This window comes from Gossypium raimondii, chromosome 7, assembly GCF_025698545.1.
Source record: "Gossypium raimondii isolate GPD5lz chromosome 7, ASM2569854v1, whole genome shotgun sequence".
Taxonomy (NCBI): Eukaryota; Viridiplantae; Streptophyta; class Magnoliopsida; order Malvales; family Malvaceae; genus Gossypium; species Gossypium raimondii.
In genome coordinates this window covers 40708576-40720937 of record NC_068571.1, presented here as the reverse complement: position 1 = coordinate 40720937, position 12362 = coordinate 40708576, and the positions used below count along the sequence as shown (strand labels likewise).

Below are 12362 nucleotides of genomic sequence, written 5' to 3'. Positions count from 1 at the left end.
CAAAAAATTATTTATTTAAAAAGATATTGAACTATCTCGGGTTTAGAAAAGGGATCATGTCCCGTAAGTTAGAACACGATCTTTTGTTGATTCCCGAGATCGTTTAAAAAATTAAAGTTTGAAAAAATTTCGTGTATTTAGATTTATTGCGAAAATTGAAACCCCGTAAGTTAGGGTACGACCTTCTCGAATCTAAACACGAAATTTTGCTTATTCAAAAGTCATAATTTAAAAGGGTATCTTGCTATTTAGGTTTAACGAGAAAATTGAAACCCCGTAAGTTAGGTACGATTTCTCGAATTTCCAAAACGCGAAATATTGTCTTATTTTAAAATTTTCTTTTTTGAATAATGACGAGTACAACACTTAAACAATGTGCATTTGTTTTATTAGTGATAAAATAGGAAGGTTTATTGTGGATATATATACAAATCGAACGCAACTTTTGAAGTGATAAAATGAAATGGAATGATAATAGAACATTAAATAACAATTTATAAATAAAATGATACGTTAATGAATGACAATAATATGGAAATATGAACAAGCTAGTTATAGTTCACATGATAGCAATAATCACACAATGTACATCATTTTAATACAAATTAACAATCAAGGACAAACGGTATAAAATAATATACAAGAATAGTTTAAAGTACATAAAATAAAATAAAAAGTTTAAAATAAATCCTATATAAAAAAAGTTTCAAAATAAACAAAAATTTTGACATAAATAAAATATAAAAAAGTTTGAAATAAATAATTTAAAGCAATTTAAAATAAACAATACATAAAACAATTTAAAAGAATAATATATGAAAAATCTAATATAAATAATTTATAAGACATTTTAAGATAAAATGTTATATATATATATATATATATATATAGCACTTCATAATAAATAATATATCAAATAAATTAAATAATTCCCAAAATAATATAAAAACAGTTTAAGATAAATAATATATAAAATTTAAAATAAGTAAGAAAAATGAGAATATATGAAGAAGAAAAAGGATTAAAATTAGGCAGATTAGGGATTAAATAGTGATAAAATAAAATTTAAAAGTGAAATTATAATAAAATAAATAAATAAGGACTAAAGGTAAAAAACGCCAAAAGCTCGAGGACCAAATGGACAAAAAAATAAATCCGGACACGTGTCTATTTTTTAGCGCATTGGTGGGTCAGGGACTTGATCGAGAACCAAACAAAATTCTGTGGCCAAATTTAAAAAAAAATGAACAAAATGGGAGTAAGTTAAAAGAAGCATAAACACGAAATGACCATGGTTGCAAATAACCCATTCAACGTAAACGCGCGGATCCCCCTTGGAACGGGTCGAGTCGTGCGCGGGTTTATTAAAACGACGCCGTTTTGGCGCCTGAAGCTTAGGCCCAAATCGACGTCGTATTGGTCCTATTGTAAATAATAAAAACATAACAAAAAAATCATTTGAATAGCTTTTTAAAAAAAATCTTCCTTTTTTCTCTGTTCTCTCTTTGGAATAGACCCAGAATCCGGCCGTTGGGGTCGTCTGACCACCGTGACGACCGCCGGTCGCCGGCGACGGCGTCGCCGTCTACGGTGGCCGGAGATTATAAAAATTGGTCATTTTTGGCCTTTTCGACTCCCGATCCCAAAAATGTCGTCTTTCATCAGCTACGACGACGTCGGCCCCCCCCCCCACGACGGCGTAAACACCAGGAAAGGTAAGATCTGCTTCTCCTTTTTTGATTTTGTATTTATTTTCTTTTTGAAACGCAAGTAAAAAATAAATAATAAAAAAGGCAGAAAAATAAAAGCATAAAAAACACATTTTTGAATCTGTCAACTATTTGTTGTTTTGTATTCAATTTTTTGTGTCCGAAAAAGAATAAGAAGAGATACATTGATATTTCATGGCTTTTATAGCCGATTTACAAAACTGGTAATTTCTATTTTTTTTTCTTTTTGCTATTTGTTTCTTCTGTGGTCTTGTAATTGATTTTTCTCTGCAAGTGTCAGAGGGGTGCAATGCGCGTGGAGGTGGCGGTGGCTGGCGTGCAGCGACAGTGTCAGAGGTGGCAGAGGCGTGCGGCGCACCTAGGGTTTCTGTCTTTCTTTTGGCTAAAATTTTTTTTTAAGTTTGTGGGTTAGGGTTATGTTTAGTTTTGGGCTGGTCTGATTTGGGCTTGTTTTATTTATTTGGTTTGTTTTATTTGTTGGGCCCCGGGCAAAAATGGGCTATTACAGTTCGTTTTGTAGTTGTTTTATATAGTTTGATAGTTGAATTAATGGGGAGTATTATGTTGAAGATGATCATTTATCTTTTTTAAATGTGTTGCTGTTTTTTTTTATCAAAATGCAAAAAGGGGAAATTGTTATTGCTAGTTACATAGACCAGATGCAATCCTAGTTGGCAAGTCAATGTAGCTTGTCATATTTGGTTGGCATTTTTTGACCAAAATTGTTTGACTTTTTAAAAGAACATTTTTGAGGATTTTTAGCAATACTCTAATGAAGTTAATATATGGAGAAAATCAAGTCAAGCAAGGAGTTTTGAAGTCTTTCAATGTGATTGAGTTTCCTTGTTTGAAGAGATTTGATTTGCAAAGAAGATTGCACCAAAAAGTCTTTGTTGATTCATTATATGTTAAAGATGTTATCGATCTTGATGGGTGTCAAATCCACCAATATAAACCTACACCTAATTTTGCAAATTTAAGCAGTATAGGGAGTAGGGTCGATCCCTCAGAGACTGGGTTTACTGAAATTGTTGCTCTATTGACCAGATTTATGTCGGGGCAGTTGTCGTGCCCAAGATATTAGGGGGGAGGATAAAATCAAAAACCTGAAATAAATAAATAAAACGCGTAAAAAAGTAAAAGTTGAAAATGAAATAATAAAAAGCAGTTAAATAAATTTGAAGAAAAATTAATTAGAATAAGCTCAGCTTTAGGCACGGATTTTTCCTCGTCTTTAAACCGATCCTCGAAATTAGATGAACTCCTCTTCTCCAATAAGCTAGTTATAGCTACCAAGGACGCATCGGACACCAACTCTTCCTTGTGTAAATTAGTTATGGAACGTCCAATAACTAACCCTTACCGATCGAACAACCACGAAACGTTCATGATTTAGAACTCCGGCAGCTTTGCGTTCTAGAAGAGCCTATCTCGAACCAATGCCTTCAACCGCGTGGGACATTTAAATCCAGTTACTACTTCCCTTGACAGAACCAAACAGCAATCTCCACTTGGCACGCCAATGTGTTCACAGAAAACCGATTAGAAACATTTCTTTCGGAATTCCAACTGTACGTCTAACCACACTAAATCAAACGACGTCTTTTTTGACTTAATGTTGATCTGACTTTGTGAGTTGACAAAATCATACTCTTAATTCGGAGAAGTAATAAGTACTGGAACTTTATGAGTTAAATTGCTCGGGTTCGTAACTCACGGGTTTTGACGAGACTAATTCCAGCCTAAAGCTGAAAATGAGTTTAGTTGGCTAAGGTTTGGGGCATATTGGTATTGGAATAATTAAATAAGGTAAAATGGGTGGAAAGCTACTGAAAATAAAAAGGGAATTTAAAAAGGAATTGCAAATGGCTTAATTTGGTGGCTACTAAGAATTTATAAATTGAAGGAAAAGAAACTAAAGGCAGCAAATGAATTCGTGACAAGAAGAGAGAAAATGTATTGAAAGGTGAAAGCTTAATATTTTGATTGATGAATAAATGAACAATGTAGCCTCTATTTATACTAGTGGCTTTACTAAATTAGGAGCCAACTAGTCATAGAAAATTAAGGAAAAAATATTCCATGATATAAAATAAATCCCAAAATAATCTCCCACTAAGTCAACAAAATTTTCAGCTAATTAATATTGGAAAAATTCTACTTTGGCCCTCCTTCTTTGCTTCTTTCTTCAATTTGGCCCAATTGTTTCATTTTTCTTCTATTTAGCCTCAAATTGCATTCCTGCACAAAATTCAATATAAACATGGGAAAATTAGTGGTGCACTCTCATAAATTAACCAATTTAATTACATAAAATATGTAACTTTAGCATTTAATCAGATCTAAATTCAGGGAGTTAGAGATTCACATTGGTTGTAATTAAAGCAAGCCATTATACGCTTATTTAAAAAGAAGACTTGTTTTAGTTCTAGGAATGAGATTAACGGAGCACATTCCTTATTCGGCGAGAACTTATTTTAATGCAAATTTGTTGTGAGCAAATTGTTCTTGTTATTCATTCTGTAACTAAGCATTTAATGGGAAAATCTTAATTAAAATGGCAAAGGTTTGAGTCTTACCATACGGTTACGACGTGTTACGATATGTGGATCTTCAATTTCAACATCGGCATATGTCATGGCTAAATTTTTTTTTCAATTCTTTCCAGTTCTTCATCCTTTGTACTTTATACCTTCATCCTTTGTACTTTATACCGGTTTGACTCTAGAATGCTAAGGTTTCAATGCTAAGATGGTTTACCAACGTGAACTAAGCCTCTACTGGTGGCAGTTGGATGCTGGCTTGGTGATTCTCTTAATTTGAAAAAAAAAAAAAGGGGGGGTTCACATTTATTAATTAGTTGTCTTCCAAAAGCGAGTAATGGGATACAAAGAGCCTTATTTTATAGATTTGGATGACTGAGCATTTTTCCAATATTAAATTCATTAATTGGAGTGTTTTAATTTAAAGATAAACGATATTTTTGGGATCATGAGCTTTTTTTTTTTTCATTTTGGTACAAGGACCATGAATTTCTAGATCTCTGCAAAAATATTTTGTTATTTTATTTAAATTTTAAATTTATATTAATATAATGTAATGAAATCATTTTAATTTTAATTTTAGAAATATTAAATTAATTTATCATATTAATAATATCTTGTGGATGATATTTGAATTTAACACTACTTTTACTTTACCATTTTAATTAAGAATTCATATTGTTGTTGTTATTTTTGGTCCAAAGAGAAAAGAAAGAATGGGTGTAATTGGTTAGAACTAGAGTGAATTATGGAAAACTTAGCCCAATATCATTACTACTTGAGTCATAAGATGAAGAAAAACGTGCATAAGTTGGCAGAAGTCATAAAGCCTAACAGTAATGTGAAAATCATAAAATTCAGCCTAAGGATGCTTAATCTTTAGTGAAACAAATTTATGAAAAGATGGCTAATCAACTAACAAATTACCCTTCAAAATTTGGAATCCTATTGATGATTTTATGATATCCATGTGCATAAATTAAAAGAGAATAAAAGTGAGAATTCAACACATTTTTATTATTGTAATAATTAGGATGATATATGTTTTTCTCAGAAATTATAGGTAAATTAAACATTAATAAAGAAAAGGAGTGTTTGGTATGCAGAGCAGCGATCCTTTGTGAACCATGAGTTATCTATCTATATAGCATAGCATAGCACAGCATTCATTCTTTGTAGATATTAAGCTACTCCTACCTTTGCATATTCTTATTCCCTTGTGGGATGACCCATAGTCACGGTAATTAGCCGTTTGCAGAGATCTAGAAATTCATCGTCCTCTGTACCAAAATGAAAAAAGAAAAAAGGTTCATGGTCCCAAACATATCGTTTATCTCTTTACAAAAAAAACTTCAACTCCAATTATAGCATTTAATATTGTAAAAGCACTCCGTCACCAAAATCTATAAAATAAGGCTCTCTATATCCCATCAGTCGCTTTCAGAAGGCAACTACTTAATAAATGTGAACTCTTTTTTTTTTGCCAAATTAAGACAAAGGCCAGGCCACCATACAATTGCCACCACCGGGAGGCCTAGCTGACGTCCGGTGGGGAAAGTGAAAACCTTTTGCTCTTTTGAAAGATGGGTCAGGGGCTGAGTTGTGTAGCGAGTCAAGAGAATGAATTGTTTACTGCAGTTCAAGTTGGAGACTTTGAAACTGTGGAAACTTTGTTAGAGAGAGAACCCAATCTTTCGCATCACACAACTGTTTATGATCGCCACTCTGCTCTTCATATAGCAGCTGCTAATGGTCAGATCGAGGTGGGTTGTCCCTTTGGAGGTTTTTGAAGATAAACTTTTTTTTGGTTAAGTTTTATTCTAACTTCTTTTACCATGGTTTTGGCTTTTTGGTTTGTTGAATCCATATATGGTTTCATTCCCTTGATGTAAAGATGGTTTTTTTTGGTAGATTTTGGCCATGTTTTTGGAGAAATCCGTGAATCCGGATGTAGTGAATCGTCACAAGCAGGTAGTTTTATTTTTGGAAAGTGCTTACTTACTTTTCTTTCTTTTTTTTTGGTTATCTATCTATTCTCTATAATTAGTTTTCTATTTTGTTTCCTTTTCAATGTTTATAGACTCCACTTATGTTGGCTGCAATGCATGGGAAGACCTCCTGTGTGAAGAGGCTCATTGAAGCTAGGGCAAATGTAAGTGATTTTTCTTCTTTGTCTTTTCCCTGAATTTTGCAAAATAATCCATTTATATGTGTTTGAAATTCTTTTGATTACAATGATACTATGTTTGATTTTCAGATATTAATGTTTGATTCCCTTCATGGAAGAACTTGCTTACACTATGCAGCCTATTATGGTCACTCTGACTGCCTTCAAGCCATCCTCTCTGCTGCTCAATCTAGCCCTGTTGCTGTTTCATGGTGGTCTTTTGTTTCTTTCAAGATTGCTTGACTTTTTTTTGATTCATGTGGATAGAAATCTCTGTTTTCATTTGATCTTATATGTATATCTTTTGTTGGATTTGATATCAGGGGATATGCACGGTTTGTGAATATAAGAGATGGTAGGGGAGCCACTCCCTTGCACTTAGCAGCACGCCGGAAGCAGCCTGAATGCGTACATATCCTGTTATACAATGGTGCTCTTGTTTGTGCATCAACTGGTCGATATGGGTAATAATAATTCATGTTAAGTTGATAATTCATGAGTATCTGTATTTATTTTGTTTTTTTTTTTTTTGGTCAGATGGATAGAATGATTGCTTGGAAAAATGACTGAAAATTTGTTGCTTTTTTCAGTTTCCCAGGAAGCACTCCTCTTCATTTGGCTGCTAGAGGGGGCTCTCTTGATTGCATTCGTATGTTGTTGGCTTGGGGTGCAGATCGTCTTCAAAGAGATGCATCTGGGTACAGTTTAATTTTATTATTTACATGTATGGATATCTACATGCTTTTTTATTCCCAGGCCTTGATCCTTTGTTTCATTCATTTTCTCTTACCAAGATAATTATTTCGGCTATAGATTTTGATCTTGTTCTTGTATCTATCTTTTGGTGTATAATCGTTTTTGCTATGTTCATATCTTTACAGGAGAATATCATTTGTCGTTGCGCTAAAACACAAACATGGAGCTTGTGCAGCTCTTCTAAATCCTTCATCAGCAGAACCTCTTGTCTGGCCAGCAACTTTAAAGTTCATTACCGAGCTTAATGAAGAGGCAAAATCACTATTAGAACAGGCCTTAATGGAGGCAAACCGGGAAAGGGAAAAGAACATCTTAAAGGGAACAGCTTACTCACTTCCATCACCCTCACATTCTGACTCAGGGTTAGATGACAGTGTTTCTGAGGTATTCCTTAAAATGTATAGACTAGCCCTTCAAGCTAGGTTTTCAATGGTGCTCCTCTTGGCATCATATTAGTTCAGTCCATTACGAAATTGAGATGTAATACAAAGTCTTGAGGCTATACCAATTTACAGCATAAACTTCATACTTTAGGATATCCGTTTTTGCATTGACCCTACTCTTTAGCAATCGACTGCTAGGTTTCTGTTATGCTAGTAAAATTTGAACATAGTTTCCATTTGGCAATAATGGAGTTGATATATTCACTGTGGAATTATTTGGTGCAGGCTAGCGATACTGAAGTATGCTGTATATGCTTTGAGCAGCTCTGCACTATTGAAGTTCAAGACTGTGGCCACCAGATGTGTGCACAATGCACAGTTGCCTTGTGCTGTCACAACAAGCCAAACCCTGTGACTGCAAGCCTAACAACCCTGGTATGCCCCTTTTGCCGGTGCACCATTGTCCGACTGGTGGTAGCCAAGATGAAATGTTATGACAATACCAATCGCTTTACTGGAGAAGATAGTACTTCAAAGCCAAGAAAATCAAGAAAGCCAAGGAATTTCAGTGAGGGAAGCAGCAGCTTTAAAAGTTTATCCGCAATAGGTTCATTCAGCAAGATTGGTGGCCGTAGCTCAGGAAGGATTGCTGCAGAAAATGAATGGATTGATAAGACTTGAAACTTGGCACTTTGTCAGCCATTGCTTATTGAAAGTTTCAGATTGTCACATTCCTTTTCACACAACGAAGGAAAATAAAAAAGGGCAGAGAGAAAAAATCAAGCAATCATGGTTAGGACTGGACTCATTTGGTCTATGTACATGTGAAATAGGTGAGGTCCATCTGCTACATAAGCAAAGAAGTGAGTTTGCTTAGGGTTATTTTGTTAGGGTTTGTAAGTTTGGTTTATTTTGTTGTAATCTTTGTTTACTTGAGACTGAGATGAACAATGCTACTAAAGATTCAATTTTTATACTTGAATGTTTTAATTTACAAATGATTAATTAGTGTGAAAAGTATACTTAAGAAAAGGGGGAAAAAAGGTGAGAATGACGTGGAAGAAGATTTGAAGTAGATAGTTGGAGTATAGTAGGGCCAATGAGTGAAAGGAAAGGCAAATCAATGGGGGGAGGGGGGGCGGGACATCAAAACTTAGAGCAAGGGCCAAAGGCTCCATTTTTAGCTGGCCTTTGCCTTTTTAGCTTTTTATATAATAACAAATGCTTTTGTTTTTTGTTTTGTTCTTTTTAATATATAGGACACGAACCATGTACCTACTTGTTTGTTATGCTTGATGGTGATGGCCCATGGTTACATTCAAGCATCGAAAAAGTATTTAATATTACTATATAAAAAACCTAAAGAGTTTGTAGGAAAAGGAGCTTCATGAAAAGATTGATTCAGTTTAGCTTTAAAAACCGAAGAAAAAGGAAAAACAAACAGTAATATATGACAAAGAGAATAAAGCTTAGTCCTCCCTAACCCCTAAAGCATACCAAATTGAATCATCAGAAATAATGAGATGCAAATGCATAAATAGAGGGAAGGGTTCAGGGTTGTCCACACATGCATGAAAGCAGAATTGGAACTCCATTACTGTTACCATCATTATCTAGTCGGCCCTTCTTTTGAGTCTCAGCATCTGCAACATGGCATGAACTTGTTCGAGGAGGAGCGATGCAGCCATTAATGAATAGGGAGTTTGATTCTATATTGGGTTGAGCCTGCAGGGCAAGTTCGTCAGGTCCATTGACTGTAGGACCGTGGTTCCTTCTATATCCACTGGCTGCTCTTCTTTCCACCGCGAGGAAGTGGCCGAGTGATGGAGCATTGTTTGCATTATTAACATTCTCAGCATCGGTATTATCCCTTGAACATAGTGAAAACAGCCAAACTTTTGATCTGTTGTTTCGTTTTTCTCTTGTTGCTTCAGCTTTCCTTCCTCTTATGGATCTTTTCGAGAGTTCCCAGATGCTAGAAACCCCGATTAGGCTCCCAAGCGTAATGCTCTTATCATGGAAAAAGGAACCAGTTGACTGACAATCAAGCAAACAAGAGATATTGGTAAAACAATGTACAAATCAACTTACAAATCCACCTGCAGAAATCACTAGAAGCAAGTTGCTTTATACGCGGTATTCTTAGGACCCTTCTTCAAATAATTACACCAAATATCATGAAATAAACAACTAGCCAAATGTATCATTACCATAAATTTTCACTTCTTTACATAAAATCTCATCACATTTTGGTCAAATTATGTGCTTCATCAGATAAATGATTAATGTGTAATCACCAGCAGCAGCAGTATAAATGAGTGAGTTGACATGATTAATGTGTAATCACCAGCACCAGCACATTACAGATAAAGTCAATGCCGGCTACTGCTGATTGCAATTATTAAGTGCCGGTAGCTTAAGACCTCACCTATGAAACAAAAACACCTAATAGCAGCACTTCAATCTTAAAACTATGACAGAAAGCACCAAATCAGGCTCCACATGACAACCCCAACCGCAGAGCTCGGATAGAGAAAAGGGGTACTACCAATGCTAGGACTTGAATCCCAAACTTGTTTGATGCTACCTCTTAAGAACCCACTCCGTTTACTTTTAGCAAATTTGTCAAAAACAGTTTGTTCAATGAAGCAAGAGAAAGGGGAGATTTTACTGCCCTACCAAATAAAGAAATCATCTAATAGCACTACTCAATGTTGTTGCAAATTGGGTATTAGTTTACTACCCTACAACAGAAGACAAGAAAAATCAACAAAAAGAAATGCATTTCTCCGGTAAAACTAGCAAGCATGTTTGTGCAAGAAAAAACCAAAAAGGCTACAGTGGTAAAGCAAAAACAAAAACCCAAGACAAGACCACTGAAATTGTACCAATCTAAGCAAAATTACAACCAAAATATGTCTAGTTTTTCCAGTGAGACTGAGTCACTCACTGACCTCTGTGTCTAAATCTGAAGAGGAAGCTGTGGAGGAAGTTGGGGAACCAGTGAGTATAGTGTTGAATGATATTGATCCTGAGTAATCATGGTTTCTTCCAGGCAACCCAACTCTCACATTCAGGGGCTGCAATCCCAGGGGCCAACCTTCTTCCTGCTATCAAATAAAAAACCAACTTATCATATAACTGTACTAACATCAACAATATGACAAACAGCAAGTAGACACACACACATTAATATGATAGAGGAATTTAAAGAAGAAAAATAGACACCCCACAACTATAAGAGACAACCCATGAGAGAATAACCAGAGAGAAGACAAGCATTACCTGATGAGCCATGTCTCTGCTGAAGTACTTTGTGAGTGTGACTTGATTGATCTTTACTAAAAGTAGATATGAGATAACTGAACCAAGAAAAGAAAAACCCTAAAAACTATAGATTAATAACCAAATTAAAGCAAGTAAAGTGAACTGGTTATAGATGTTCATATATATGGACTTTGAAAAACAACATTCGTTACATGTCAGAGAGAGAGATAGGGTGAAAGGACAAGAGTAAAAACAAGCTGAAGATAGTCAAAGAAAGGAAATAAAATGAGTAAAAGAGTCTTGTCATTTGGAAGCATTCTTTCACTTTGCTTTGCAAAAGAAAACAAAAACAAAATCATTATGTACTTTGAATAAAATAAAAATTGTAATCAGAAGATAAAGGCTCCACGGGCAGTTCAGATGTTTGTCCTTGAAATTTTACTTAATATACCCAACTTGCATTTAACTATGTTCTTCATCACTGTAAGATGCTTGCCATTGATTATAAATGTTGTAAACTTGAAACTTTGTGACCAGCAAACAGAGCAAAATTTATCGGTATACGTTAAAATCACGAATTCACATAAGTTTTATTTGTCAATTGGGTGCAAAAATATTAAGACTAATTTGGTCATACAAGGAATTCATACAAAGGAGGATCCAAGGAAGTGGAAGGGTAAGGGGCCAAGTGGTCAACTTTTGCCTTGGTGGATGGCAATAACAAAGCACATACTTAAAGTCTTTGATCGTCCAAATCTCAATCAGGTATGTACCTTTTTCCCCTTGGTCCACAAAAACAGTAGTGTCAGCCCAAGTTTTCAAGTTTTAAGACCCCACAATATATGGGTCTCAAGGAACCCAATTAAGTGCTGTTTTCATTGTATCTGCAATGTCATCAGACCATATCATTAATATGCAAGGGTCCCAAACTCAATTTCGGCTTTTATCATTGGGGCAAACCCACAAGTTGGCTAACCATTGTGAGAATCAACTAGGGATGGGTTACATGGGCTAGCCATGAAGTATTTAGCTGATGATCTTGCTTTGGTTAGCTATTGTCCTTCTGTTTTGGGCTAAGTTTTGAGCTAATTAGACAATATTCCAAGGTCCATCCATTCATAGCTTGCAGGGGACACAATTTCTGACAGATTATCTGTCAGGAATTGAAAACCCTACGACAAAAAAGCTAGCAGTAGCACGCAGTAATATACTATCCCTTTTAATCATTATTATCAGGTTGTTTCCAGGAAGGTGATGAGTATGGCTGGCTATTTTTTACTTTGTATTCATTTTTCTAATACTCCAGTGGGGTAATATACATAGCTTCGTATGTCCTGTAAGAATGTTATTGTATTAACAACACCTTAGCTTGCAGGCTTTGCTTGTACCAAATCTCACAGAACGGTACCCTCTTCATCTTTTCCTTTTTTTTTTCTGAAGAATGTAGTACTGATACATTTTGAAAAACTAAAGAAAACCCAAATGCCCCATTTTATAAATTCTTATGTGTATCGAA

General features: G+C 35.0%; 2 protein-coding genes across 4 annotated transcripts; one reads left to right on the top strand and one right to left on the bottom strand.

The window, feature by feature from the left end:
* The first annotated feature begins 5709 nt into the window (after positions 1–5709).
* On the top strand, positions 5710–8555 carry LOC105791306 (putative E3 ubiquitin-protein ligase XBAT31). 2 transcript variants are annotated; one of them, XM_012619324.2, is made up of 8 exons: positions 5710–6036; positions 6185–6244; positions 6354–6425; positions 6531–6652; positions 6764–6904; positions 7031–7138; positions 7322–7580; positions 7865–8555. In XM_012619324.2, the coding sequence occupies exons 1-8, from the start codon at positions 5857–5859 to the stop codon at positions 8258–8260; spliced, it is 1338 nt and encodes a 445-aa protein (XP_012474778.1). In that variant the 5' UTR covers positions 5710–5856; the 3' UTR covers positions 8261–8555. The 2 variants fall into 2 exon arrangements, with proteins under 2 accessions (XP_012474778.1, XP_052489501.1); XM_052633541.1 differs by having other exon boundaries at positions 5934–6080.
* A 336-nt stretch (positions 8556–8891) lies between these two features.
* LOC105791316 (uncharacterized protein At3g17950) lies at positions 8892–11263 on the bottom strand. 2 transcript variants are annotated; one of them, XM_012619349.2, is made up of 3 exons: positions 10865–11263; positions 10534–10689; positions 8892–9616 (listed from the first exon to the last, which is right to left on the bottom strand). In XM_012619349.2, the coding sequence occupies exons 1-3, from the start codon at positions 10874–10876 to the stop codon at positions 9131–9133; spliced, it is 654 nt and encodes a 217-aa protein (XP_012474803.1). In that variant the 5' UTR covers positions 10877–11263; the 3' UTR covers positions 8892–9130. The 2 variants fall into 2 exon arrangements, with proteins under 2 accessions (XP_012474803.1, XP_012474806.1); XM_012619352.2 differs by having other exon boundaries at positions 10534–10686; positions 10865–11253.
* Between the last annotated feature and the right edge of the window lie 1099 nt (positions 11264–12362).

Bases quoted from the DNA above. Each gene is read 5' to 3' on its own strand.
- LOC105791306 (XM_012619324.2), top strand. From the start codon at position 5,857: ATGGGTCAGGGGCTGAGTTGTGTAGCGAGTCAAGAGAATGAATTGTTT. The intron at 6,245-6,353 runs GTAGTTTTATTT...CAATGTTTATAG, and splicing joins TAGTGAATCGTCACAAGCAG to ACTCCACTTATGTTGGCTGC. The intron at 6,426-6,530 runs GTAAGTGATTTT...TTTGATTTTCAG, and splicing joins TCATTGAAGCTAGGGCAAAT to ATATTAATGTTTGATTCCCT.
- LOC105791316 (XM_012619349.2), bottom strand. The intron at 9,617-10,533 runs GTCAGTGAGTGA...CTTGATTGTCAG, and splicing joins CTTCAGATTTAGACACAGAG to TCAACTGGTTCCTTTTTCCA.